The sequence below is a fragment of the Lonchura striata genome, chromosome 5 (assembly GCF_050655825.1).
Source record: "Lonchura striata isolate lonStrDom1 chromosome 5, ASM5065582v1, whole genome shotgun sequence".
NCBI lineage: Eukaryota > Metazoa > Chordata > Aves > Passeriformes > Estrildidae > Lonchura > Lonchura striata.
In genome coordinates, this window is record NC_140707.1 from 22,508,905 (window position 1) to 22,522,291 (window position 13,387).

General features: G+C 39.5%; 1 protein-coding gene across 4 annotated transcripts in view; it reads left to right on the forward strand.

Annotated features, from left to right (window-relative positions):
* DENND5A (DENN domain containing 5A) overlaps positions 1 to 13,387 on the forward strand; it is a 61,384-nt gene that overhangs the window by 10,587 nt on the left and 37,410 nt on the right. For 2 of the 4 annotated variants that reach the window (XM_021529483.3, XM_021529481.4), the window contains exons 2-4: positions 7,731 to 7,802; positions 8,406 to 8,515; positions 9,013 to 9,673. In XM_021529483.3, the coding sequence (XP_021385158.1) occupies positions 7,731 to 7,802; positions 8,406 to 8,515; positions 9,013 to 9,673 (843 nt within the window). The remainder of the gene's footprint in view (positions 1 to 7,730; positions 7,803 to 8,405; positions 8,516 to 9,012; positions 9,674 to 13,387) is intronic. The other 2 variants (XM_021529482.4, XM_021529484.3) reach the window with 1 other exon arrangement.

Sequence of the window (13,387 nt, forward strand, 5' to 3'; positions counted from 1 at the left end):
GGTGGTGTTCTCCAGAAAGTTTGGCCTAGTTTTTACTTTTGTTTGTTTGTTTGTTTGTTTCTTGTATGTTTTTGAAAAGCTAGATTGAATCAACAGATTTCCATCTAATTTCACATCTATTATGGTTCAGGCCATATAATTTAATTACTTGTTTGATTATCCCAGTTTTCTCTTAAGACTTGAAAAGAAAATATTTCACCATTTTTGTTGGCGAGTTAAAATAGGGCAAGTCTTATTTTTAACTAAACTCTTTTGCCTTTAATTTTAAGAGACTGATTCTTGGCTTGACTGTCTTTGCATCCCTTCATGCATCTTAAGCACCTGTATTTGCTTTCACAGTGTAACCAGGCCAGCTGCTGGTCATGTGTCAGTCTGAGCAATCAAGAAGTCCTCAAATCTCTCAGTGTATGTACCATCTATTTCCCTCGGTGCCTCCCTCTCCCCAAATTTCCTTTCTTTACTCCATACTTTCGTCTTTGCTAGAGTGTGGCTTACAGAAGTGTGTGCACACTATCTGTTTTGCCAGTCAACAATTTTTATTTAGACTTGGACCATGAATTTTGGAGCTGCAGTAATTTTATGTTTGATAAACACAATTATTTCCTGTAGTATCTGTGGCCTTATTTTGTGTACTGAGGATGTTTGCTGGCTGAACTGGGAATCCTATTGCTTTTTATGCTAGTTTGGGATTCACCTAATTCTAAGTGTTACTTGTATCTTTAGAACTAAGGCAAATTGTATCCTTGGAAACCTTTTTTTTTCTTTTCATTAGGTGCTTTGACAGGTATGGTTTTACTCTTAAAAGTTCTCACCTGAAACCCAAGAATGAGAAAGGACATTTTGAAAATAATCTGTGATGGCCTTTTCACTGAAGTATGGCTTTGTGCATTATAGAATTTTTTTAATGTGAAGCAGGGTAGAATTAGGCTGTTCTATGAATGGTGTTTGTAGTTCAGGTGCTGTTCAAATCCCCTTGTTGTGTGACTTTTGCCTTGCAGTTGTGAAAACCTCTGCTCTTTGGCTGTCATGGTCAGCTCAGACTCCAGTCCCTCACCCTGCAGGAGCTGGGAGGGTTCCCACCAGTACCAGATGCTTTTCAGCTGTGATGCAGAAAGTGCAGAGGTAGAGGGTGTGGTTGTAGGGTCTGTAGAGTTTTCTCAAAGCTAAATCCATTTTCTGCCCTAAGTGTATGGCTTATAGTTTCTGTTACAAATTCTCATTGTTCTTACTCATTTGTTAATTGCAGCAATATGGCTGTTTCATGTTGAAGCTGTTTTATATTTAGTTCAAGACATTAATTTTAGTGACAGCAGAAATTGATAGAGCCTCTGTATGCTAAAAGATTCCAGTAAGTGTCTTTATGTGGAAAATATAAAGTTAATGCTTTAATTGCATGCTATCTAAGAATTTTTTATTTGAAGATGTCATGTATACAATAAATGTACACCAAGACAGAATGAATTGAATTAATAGCAGGCTTTATTACAGAAATTTAAAGAAAGAAGCTGTCTGGCTAGGTGGAAGCAGCAAACCACTTAATCAGAACCAGTCAGGCTTTCTGGACCTTTCTTCTGTAATTATTTTGAGCAGATGAGTGGACTCGGTGAACAAAGGTGGCAGTATTAATGATGCCTTAAAATCAGTCTTGCCACCACCATTTAGTTTGTTTTGGGGCACTTTTTCTGGTAACTAGGGTAACCTCTTCTGACTTGCTCTCTATTGTCATAGAGTGAAAACTGAGCTGGTCTACATCTGAGGTAGCTGCTCAAAGAGTTTTTTTTCTAGCTGGGACACAGGGAGAAGTGAGAAGTTCCTGTGCAGTTCTTACTCTTGCATAATTTTTAGAGTTGCAGTCACTTTCTAAATATTAAAACCAAATAATAAATTGACAACATGTTCAAAAGGCCACGACTCAGTTTAAAAAAGGCTTTGTTTGCAAAGTATCCTTTTTTTAAAACAGGTTTTCCCTTTCTCTTTAAGGGCAACTTAAGCCACTGTTCTATTATGTAAATGGAAACTTTTCATGGCAGTGCAGGATTTACAGAGAAGAGCGATTGAGACATTGAAGACAAAAAATCCAGGGTTAAAAACAGTCTTACAAAGAAGCAAACTAGGGAAATTTGTCAGCAGGGAAATTTGAATTGTTAGAATTATATACAAGTTTTCTTGGAAAATTTGCATTAGAAATTTGTAAGCAATGCATGTGAAAACATTACATCTATGCAAGGTCATAAGTAGGTGAATCTGCAAGTTGTATAACCTAACCAGTTTTCTTATTACTGTATTGGGAAGACCCTTTTTCCCCCCTTTCTTTTCCTGAAGAGGAATACAGAAAAGAGTGAATCATATTTCTCTCTGGGTAAATCAGGAAAGATCTAAAATTAGACCTTCAGAGTTCATTCTTTTTATTCCCACTCAAAGCTGAGGAAATCTTGGTAGATGGCATTTACAGGTTTTGAATTGAATTTTAGTTTTTCTTTCCTTGTTATAATCAAAAAGTCATATCCATTGATATGGATAGCTTCATGCAGGTTGATGCATGAGACTTCCAAAGCAATGCTGTCCTGCATAGGTTGGAAACTCCATGAGTTTGTAAGTCCTAATTCTCATCCGACACTGCTGTCCACTGCTCACAGGTGGAGCAGCAAGAGAAGTAACACAGGTAAGAGGGGAAAGCAGCATAAAAATGAGATCCAGGGGGGTTTCCAGCATACCCTACAAATCTCTGTGGTGATGTGGCTCACGTGCAGTGTTGGGTGACTCAGGAAGGCACTGATAAAATGAGGTGTACTTGTTCGTTCAGCGTAGGATACTTGCAGTGCATACATTAGCTGCTGTAATATGCTGGTAATTACAAAGTCCAATTTACAGCTACGTAGGTCAGCATAATTTCAGATGGTGTAAATGAAGTTAGAACTGAAAGCCCATCATGGTTCCATATATTGCAAATGGTATTGGGTGGCTGTTAGAGCAGTGTTGTGAGCTGCCATGCCGCTTTGAAAAGGGGCTGGTTTGAGCTGGGTCTTCCAGCTGGGTCTTCCTGAGCAGGTTTGTAGTTTGCTTTATGCACACAACTCAGTCCATCAGGTGCAGCTTACTGAAAAGATGTGAGAGAGAGGTGTTGGAGAATTACCTGCCTCTGATGTGGGCTTTAACCCAATAGGTGTCAAGTGTCCCCCACTGTGGTCTGAGACTGCTCTCAGCTGAGCTCTGCCTGCCCAGGAGGAGCCAGACCAAGCCTCCAGTCCTGGACATCCCTCAGCCAAGGTGACTTCCTCAGAGCCTGTGTCTAACTGGTGACTTCCCTTTTGATCAGCAAGCTGATAACTTAAGTCTTTCATGCATGTCGTCTTAAACAACACGAGGTGTGGTTTAACCCAGCTCCACACAGCCTCTCACTCCCCTTCTGTGGAATAGGTGAGAGAATCAGAAGTGTAAAAGCGGGGAAACTTGCAGGTCGGGATAAAAATAGCTTAATAGATAAAGCAAAGCAAAACAGGAATTCATTCACCACCACCCATGGGCAGACAGGTGCTCAGCCATCTCCAGGATGGCAAGGATCTATCATGTTTAATGGGGAGGGTTGATAAAGTGTGAAAAATGGGAGAGGAAGCAAAGGGCATTACCAGAGCTGGGTGATGGTTGCTGGTGTTGAAAAATCAATTACCTGGCATGCATGGCAGGAGGCAGCAGGTAGTGAGCTGGGCCTCAGGAGGAGGGCTGGCTTCAGGAGTTAGCAGGCATTGAAACTCTAGTCCATGTTTTCTTCAGCTCACCAGTTTCACAGCCTCTGTGTCTGCGGTTCACTTTTTACTTCCCCCCTGTTTTGGGAGAGCACCATGAGCTAATTAAGCCATTTGTGTGGCTGAACTGGATTAATGAAATGTTAATCTTTGTTAACCCTTTCTTTATTCTCTATTTGTTTATTTTTAATCCATGTTGTTTCACTGATCCTATTTTGAGTGGGATGCTGCAGGGAGTGTTTTTTTTTCCAGTGACAAAGAAATTCTGAGATGCTCTGTTTCACTGTCATTCCCCTGCTGGGTGCAGTACCAGGGCTGCACTAAACTGGTGCTTGTGGATATGTACTGTGCTTGGTTAAATGATATTTCTCTGTGCTTTCATGATACTATTTATATTGCAAATTACAATGGGATTCTTACTGTTTTGAAGGTTTGATGTAGGCCTGAAATTTCCTGAAGTATTTCTGGGTATTTACAATTTTTATGTGTCGTTTGGCGTTTCTTGACAAATAATCTTATAGTTGTAGTGTTTGATCATTGAGTCTGATTTAAGTCCAAGGTAGTTGCAACTTTGCAGTGTATGTGACATTTTGCATCTTGATTTTTGTAGAGCTTTTCCTCTGATATATCAAACACCTCAGTGGTAAATGTGTATGTGAGGAACATCAATGGTGTTTGAAAGACCTCTTTAGTCCTCAGCAGGCAATACTGTGCCATTAAAAAACCCCAAAGTTTTTATTTTGCATGGAATGTGTATAAAAGAAAGAAATTACTTATGTATAAATAATTTCTTAAGACCTCTTTACGGTAACTTGGATAAGGAAATTACTTTCTAGCCATTACTTCTGCTAAGGGAGAGAAACCATGTAAAAAGCAGGATATGAAGATAACAGTTCTTTGATAGGTGTGGGGACTTGCTCTCTATCTCATCTTATGGGATACATCGTATTTTCATCAGTTTATTTCCTCTTATGCCTTCATTTTCTTAGTTGTAGAATACAACTGTCCATTTCTGCTGGTGGGTTGGTCTCTTGCATTTGCTAAAATTTCTCTTCACTGTTCTTATTAAAACCATTTCAATTATTTCTGAATAAATCAACTAACCAAGATTAGCTCAGTTGGTTAGAGCATGATGAAGGCTGTGGTTTGATCCCTGTATGGCCATTTACGTAGGAGTTGGACTCAATGATCCTTGGAGGTCTCTTCCAACTCAGAATATCCTTTTAATACAGAGACAGATCTTGAAACCTTGAGGGGATTTTTTTGCTGCTGGAGATGTGCTGCAGTTGGTGTTTTGCTGTAACAGGCTTTCTCTGTTTGCAGCTGATCATAAATTTAGAAATTCAGGGTTAATTGCTTTTTGCCTCTGGATGCAAGTAAGTGTTGTTTATGGATTTCCCCCCTCCCCATTGCTGATGGCTGTCTAGTGACAGTCACTGGAGAGGAGAGAAGGGGGAGTCCAGGCAAGGTAAATGCTGGTGCTCAGGTTACCTGTACTTGTAATGGCAGGACAACAGAGTGTCCAGTGTCCTGGACTCACAGAGATCACCTGGGCTGAATTTCCAATGTCGGCGAGCTGTCCCTTGACATTCCCTGCCTTGTTTGAATCGGTGTCTTTGGGAGCCAGCACGATCCAGTAGTTTGTGGTATTCCAAGCATGAAGGCTCTCCCCAAAGAGCTAGCTGGGGATAGGAGACTGTGCTGCTGTGGAAGGGAAAGGAGCATCCTGCAGAGCTGGCAGCCAGCATTCTGGCAGGGCAGCGTGGAGAGGAGAGAAGGGTGCTGCTGGGGCACTCTGGCAGCAGCAGTGTCTGTGCAACAGCTGAGTGCCTTGATGGATGGCAGCAAGGCCTGTGAGGGTTGCCTTATGTTTCTGTCTGAATCAGGACTCAGTGGTTTCCAGAAATCAATTTTAATCCTTTCATTAAATTACAGACAGGCTCCAGCTCTAAAAAATTTAAGAGTGTGTTGGCGAGAATGTCTCTTGGGAGGAGATGGTGCAAGGCTTCTTTAAATAGGTAAACATCCATTCAGTGTTTGTTAGGGTTTGGGTTTTTTTTTTAATCACAAGGAACCAGCAGCATCATGTATTTTGCAGTGTTAATACTCTAAATGAAAAGGTCTTCAAATCCCAGATTTTTCTTATTTTTCTTTTTAGTTTTAAAATGTATAGCCTTGCACATAGGTGAACTCAGTGATTGTGCTGTGTGGTTTCCTAGTTCAGGAGAAAATTTGGCCTTCATGTATTTTCTCTCCTCTACGTGTGTGGAAGATGAAAAAAAAAACATCCAAGGAACAAAACGGCTTAGTACATGTCTGAGGTTTTTCCTCAATTATCTAAAAGTTGACATTACATCATCTGCACAGATGTAAATATAGAAAACAGTAGGTGTGTTAAATCTCCTGACATACTTTTAAAAGCTTTTTACAGAGGACTGACTTCACTTGAGTGGATGTTTGTGTCAGTAGAGATGTGGCATTATGTCCATTTTTCTTTCTGGGAGATTGAAAGTTTCTTTAAATGTTTGTTTTCAGCTCTTATGGTTGTTTTAGCTGTGCAAATGCTGTTATTTTTTCTGTCTTTGGCCCTACTCTTTCATAAGATGGTTATATTTCAATGACGTTGTGTCCTGGTTATTCCTAACTATTCATCTGTCTACGTATTCCTAACTACTCATCTTTCTATGTTTCAGATTTTCCCAAATACACATTTTTTTTCTTTCTGAACAATGATATTATTGAACTATATGGTTGAACAGATTAATAAACAATGTAGTTGTGTGGTTCTGTGTGAAAATTAGCTGAGCTGTTGATTTTTCAGACAAATAATAGAAGCAATGCCTCCTTCTATTTCGGTGCTAAAGCCCAGAGAATTTGCAAAATAGATGTGAATATTTTGGGTACTGGGAGACCTGTCCTAGGTCCTGATTCAGGATAAGTTCCCTGAGATAATATTTAAGACTTGGTTAAAGAAAATCCACAGTTACCAGGCTTCTCAGCTGTCAAAGGACTTGTTAAGCATTCACTGGAAATTCTGTTTGGTTTGGTGTGATGTGTTTGTTAGGTTCTGTATTGTGCTGAGACAGTGCTGTAACCATCTCTGTCTATGGCTACTTAGTCGAAGTCAGTGTTGTGCCAAATAAAGATTCTAACTTGGCTTTGAAATTGAACTTTAAATATTACTCTAGACGTGCAAAACAAACCCAACCAATTCTGAAATCAATTTCTATTGCTGTGTAATTGCTGCATGTAAGAAAACAAGAGAGGAGTTGGAATGTGTTTTCTGTTTTGCAGGTGTTGCTGAAACAGTTCCATTTATTTAAAGCATATGATTTCATGCAATTGTGCCTGATTGTTAGTGCAGCTGTCAACAGCTGCATGCTCATTTAGCTAATTGCATTCTAGTAATATAGCTAAGCTTATTTTAAGATACGCAATTGTACGTTTTTGCTTTTTTAAAGCAACTGCTCACACTCAGGATATTCACTGCAGAAAGTTCTGTGCTATCACAATGAGCTGTCATTGCTCTGGAGGAAATTTAGGAGCTTCTACACAAGACTTTGAGCTAATCTAGTGTATGGATAGCAGCTGTGGAAAGATGGACCATGTCACTTAAATTCATATAGTTCTAAAGGCCTTCAAGTGGTCTTGTCGTTGGAGTCAGTTGCATCATCTGCTCTTTGGGAATATTTTCTAGTTAAAATGTGAAACTTCAATTTCACAAGCAGCTTATTTCTACTGCATCAGTATTCTGTGTGTACAGGAACAGTGAGCTTCTCTTAAATACTGATCGTCTCCTTCTAGAAATATGTACATAAAATGAGAAATTCCTATAAGTTGTATATGCAGAAAAATCATATTAGGGGAGGAGACTGTCATGCATGCTAATTCTGGATATTTGTATGTTTTTTGCTGATATGTGTTAGCAGTGATCACAGTCAACAGTATGAAATGTATAATGCAGTGTTGTTTTTATTTGTTATATAGCGTTATGCCAGTATATTCAGGCCTCTAAAACCCGAGATGGTGGCAGCCGTTTCATTTCAAGTGCAACAGAAGGTAAAGGAAAAAGTGTGGGGAAAAATAAAAAAAGCACTTTGTTCATCTGATACTCTATCTTCATGGACCTTTATGTGGTTCTTGATCTTCTAACCTTCTAGACTCTTCCTTCACAGCTAACTTCTTGCAAGAGATGGTGGTTATCTTTTTTCCTGAGTCTTGAAAATGAAATTAAGAGAGCTCATGATGTCACTTGTATCTCTGTCTAAAAGTTGCATCATCTTTTCATTTTGTCTATTTGTGCTTTTCTTCAGTAACAACATTGCACTGAAACTGAAGCTTTTGCTGCGTTTTAATGAGAATCTGAAATATCTGAGGAGTGGCTTAGAGAATTGCTGTTATGACCACAGTCTCAAGATTGCCACACTTAAGGAAAAGCACAGATACTTAGCGACACAGAAATGTTACAAAGCTAATCCTTGCTAATATCTGCAGTCTGACTATAATGCTAACGAACTGTCTTGCATTTTCTGTTTCTCTTAAAAGGAATGTGTCCTTAATTCACTTACCCTTGCGTCTGCCTGCTGATGTCCTGATTTTTGGCCTTGCTTGTGCTTAAAAAGGGAATGAAATTTTACTTCTGTATTTTTCTTTCATCTGTAGGGGAAAACTTTGAACAGACTCCGTTAAGACGCACATTTAAATCCAAAGTTCTTGCTCGCTATCCTGAGAATGTTGAATGGAACCCTTTTGACCAGGATGCAGTGGGAATGGTCAGTATCACTTCATGACTTTTGGGGGTTTTTTGTTACATTCTAGAGAATTAGTAGAGAAATAAATTAGTCTGCAATTAATGGATCTTTTTTTTGTGTGTGATTTTTCCATTTAATAGAACGTGGTGTGTCTTAATTCAGATAAAATATAGTAGTTTTCTCTGTCAGGTTTCTGGTCTTGGTGACCAGAAAAATACTTCCATTTATGTGGGTTTGAATTTTATTATTTTATTAATAAAAAATATGAGACTGGTAACAAAATAGTAATAAGTTTCAATGGAAATTGCATGCAGCCCTTTTGATACATTCCTTTTGTTTTTCTGATTTAGACCCATATCACTGTACAGAAATGTAGCACTTAATAGAATTTAAGGTGAAATGCAATGCAGTCTGTGGATTTTAATCCCATTTTCACCAATGCTTCTCCCCCCTGCTGCAGACAGGGGAGAGAAAAGCATTTTTTAATGGATATTGTCTCCCCTTTCCCTTTTTTGTAGCTGTGTATGCCTAAAGGGCTTGCTTTCAAGACACAAGCAGATTCCAGAGAACCTCAATTCCACTCCTTTATTATTACTCGTGAAGATGGCTCGCGGACATTTGGATTTTCTCTCACGTTTTTTGAGGAAGTCACTAGCAAACAGATCTGCAGTGCAATGCAGACGTTGTATCATATGCACAATGCTGAATATGACATCCTTCATACTCCACCCACCAATGACAAGGAGAGCTGCAGCAGTGCTGGGGACTGCAATGGCACCTCTGTCTCAAAGCTACAGCGATTTAACTCCTATGACATCAGCAGAGACACACTTTATGTCTCAAAGTGCATTTGTCTGATTACCCCAATGTCTTTCATGAAAGCTTGTAAGAAAGTTCTAGAACAACTTCACCAAGCAGTGACTTCACCTCAGCCACCGCCACTACCTTTAGAAAGCTACATCTACAATATTCTCTATGAGGTTCCTCTTCCTCCAGCAGGAAGGTCATTGAAATTTTCAGGTGTTTATGGACCAATTATCTGCCAGAGGCCAAGCACCAATGAACTACCATTGTTTGATTTTCCTGTTAAAGAAGTTTTTGAATTGCTTGGAGTAGAAAATGTGGTTCAACTTTTTACCTGTGCCCTTTTGGAGTTTCAGATACTGCTTTATTCACAGCGTGAGTACTTGGGTTTTGTTTTCTTATCTTGTAGTTGTACTGGCACAAGGTCTTATTGTGTCTTGAATGCTAAAAACACCACAAACAGCAGAATAGCTGCATTAAAGTGGCATGAGCATGATATTGCAGTCTGGCTGATCTGTGTGCAGGTCTTCAGGTAAAGAAGAGTCTTGCATTAGCTCCTGCTGTTAGACACCTAAATTTAAAACTGGGTTTTCACATAATCTCCTCTATTCGTGGTTTGGCTGGCCCCTTTATTGTTGGCTTTGGACCTGTGCTGCTGGATAGAGCAGTTTGCCTTTTTCATGTTCCTGTCTAGCTGCTCAGCTGAATTCCCTGCTATCTCTGCAGACTAAGCCATGCATTTTGAAAAGATACACAGTTAATTATATATGCATCTGGCTCTGAAAAAGAGTTAATCATGCAAATACAATTTTTTCTTGGAGTACCCAAATTCACATTTCAGTTGTTTCTTTGAAAGAGAAGTACCCGAAAAAAGTTTTGACTGAACTCAAATCCCAAATCTCCATTAAGACCTGTTATAGCTCTGAAGGAACATAGTTAAAGCTTGCTTTGAAGAGCATAGGCAGCAACTGAGCTGAAATAGCATGTTTATCAATTAGTGAGTAGTGTGGGAGTGGTATCTATTTTCTGTGTTGAAATTTGTGGATACTGGCCTTCTTTCTCCACATCCTGTTGCTCTAATGCAGAGTGTGTGGAATTATGCCAAAAGATAATTTCTTTTTTTATTTTTTTGACCCAAGCTGACTAACAGTCCAGACTCATCCATTCAGAATGGTGTGCCTTAAACCTGCATTTTGAACACTAATTTGTAGTAATGGTTAGGAAGCCTAAAAGACCCCAAGACAAATTCAGGACAAGAGTCCATGGTGTTGTTGAAATTTGTTTTCAGTGTTTACTTCCCTTGAGTTGCCATTTGTGTTACCATTTGTGTTCTTTCTAACTATGTCCTGTAACTGACATAGGTAGAAAGAACACAAATGGTAACTAGTTACAAAATATTACCTACATTTATCAGCAACCTTCTTCAAGCATGAAATACAGATTTTGTGTTGTGTGTTAAGATCTATGCATAGATTAGAGCAAGGATGGATTTGTATGTACAATTAGAGTGGTTAAAAGTCTGTAATGGCAGCAGGGTGTTGTCGTTGTATAGACACTGAACTGCACAGTAATTCAGATGCAGTCAAAAAGACTTACTGAACTCTATAGTGGTTACTGTCATGGATTTAAGAAAACAAATTGCTCTTATTGTTCATAGCAAATTTAGAAATACTTGTCTAGCAGATAAGCTTCTTTTACGTTTTCCCCTGAAATGGATTAGGCATTGGTCTGTTTGAGATTTAAGGAAAGTTTCTGTGGATACCTGTGTCCCACCAATGGAGGATTCAAACTTCAGCACTTCCATCTGAAGAAGGGTGTGGTGGTGTTGGCCTGGAGAGGTGTCTCAGATTCCTGTGGTGGGTTGGAAGCTCCATGTGTGCATCACCATGTGGGAGCAGTGCTTCTGGAGCTCCTTCCAGGCCATCACCTTGTGAGTGCTCTGTTTTTCCAGGCTGGACCCCACCTCACTTCTGCTGTATTCTGGCTTCTCTTTCCAAGACCATTTAATAGGTTCAGCTTTCTGTCTTGGGCCCTTTCCAGGTCTGATCAGTGGCTAATTAAAGAAGCCTTAAATAGCCTTGGAACACTGTGAGTTTCTGTTTTCAGGCTTAGACACTTGGAGTTCAGAGGGATGAGGGATCAGTTAGGACAGCTTCTGTCCACTGTTTCCTGCCTCACTCCAAGCTTTGGCCGAGATGGGCTGTGTTGTACATTTTATGGAGGTGTTTTGTCTCTCTGTCAAGTTCTCGCTTTAGGTTTTGGTTGAAAAGTCTTCTTTCAGTAGAAAAAATTTTAGTTACTCGTTTGCTGTCTTTTGACCCTCAAGTTTGGTGAACTGGCTGCAGAACTGCCTCCTCAGCAATAGTAGGCAATTTTTTTTAAACTTAGCTTCTCTTAAGGGCTTTTTGAGGGATTTAATCCCTCTGGTTTTTTGTTTTGGTTTTTTGTTGTTGTTTTTGGTTTTTTTGGCTCTGTTATTCTTTTCAACTGGATTATGCTCCTAATATATTCTGCTCTTTCTTCAGTATGGTTGAGTAACATCTGTTTGTAAAACAGGAAATATTGAATGGAGATACAGGTGATTGTCCACTCAGTTCTAAGTGGAATCAGGAATTGCTTTACTTTTGTAAAGGCTTTTCATGTTCTTGCATGCACACCAGTGTGAGGTCTAGGTGGTCCTTCAGAATATAAATTCTCAGTTTTAAAATATCCTTTGAGTTTGTTGAATTTCTTGATGCTCAGACCCATGACAGCTGAGGTGACTGAGATAATTTCTTGTTTTCCTAGGTCAGGTGAGATTATGGTATAGTTGGGTGGATTTAGATTTAGAACAGTACATGTCAGGATCAGCAGATTTGTAAGATTTACTTGAAAAAATGCCCCAAAACCAAACACACATAAAATAACAAAAGACCACCAAAATAAAAACCAAACCCCAAACTTCTTGGAGGTCTGGTGGAACTAGATGATTTTGAGGTCCCTTCCAACCCAAACCTTTTCATGTTTATATGTCTCAATGAATTTGTTGCCAAGTGCAATCCTTTTTGACACAAATTATTTTAGTGTTTCAAGTTTCAGTCAGTCCTTGGAGTAGGAGTAACTTCATTTGGCAGTGAAAGTGTTTTGGTTTAAGATTCCTTTGACATATTTCTTACTTGATGCTTCTGGAAATTCTTCTTTTGTCCCACTATGTTGGCACAGCCTTGTGTATTTTGGATCGCTGTAAGCCAAGTGAAGGGAATGAATGCCTCAATTTGATTGTCCTGGTGAGAGACCTGTCTGCCATTTGGAAAAATGTCAGAGGCTTGTAAGAGAGGGAGGGATTTGAGGATGCTGCTTGTGCTGAGCCAGTGCTCAGGAACTCTGGAAAGAGTCAGTGGTGCTGGAGGCCTGTGGGAAGTGCCCTTGCCAGATATTCTGTGGGAGCTGGTTTGCATTCCTGCAATTCATGTTGCTCTTGTAACTGTGAAATAGACTCATTCCTTATCTCAGAGCACCTAGAGCTCTTCTCAGAAGTGTGTGCTGAGTTAAGACAGCTGTGAAATCTGCTTGGAGGTAATTTTTCTAAACAGCTAGAAACAAAAAAAGGAGAAATGAAATGCACTGCTGCCACAGATTGTGATCTAGGACAGTTTTATTTTTTGGGTGGCAGCTGCCATGTTACAGTACAAATAAGGGGTCTTTTTCTGCTCTGCCTTTGAATCACACCTCCCCATCTTTGTTTCACTTGTTTAAAATTACGTTCATTCTGTAGATTTGAAGTATGAGTTTAATGTCTTTGCAGTATTACTCCGTACTGCCTAGCTCTGATCTCTTACATAGGACCCTTTCTCGTTATGCCTCCAGTGATTTAGGAACCTTGCTGCTTGAATCCCCCTGTCAGACACTGAACAGGAGATACTGCACCCCACTGCTTCTGCTAACCACAGCTGGTTCTTACTGCAGCTACAGGGCTTTTTGAAGTGGCTTGTGAGTTACTTGACAAATACAACAGTATTTCATTGTGATCCATAAAGTAGGAAGATTAAAAGGAAAAGACGTTCCAAAATGTGTTTGTGTAATTGTTTTAAATTTGGCTGAGTCAGAGGA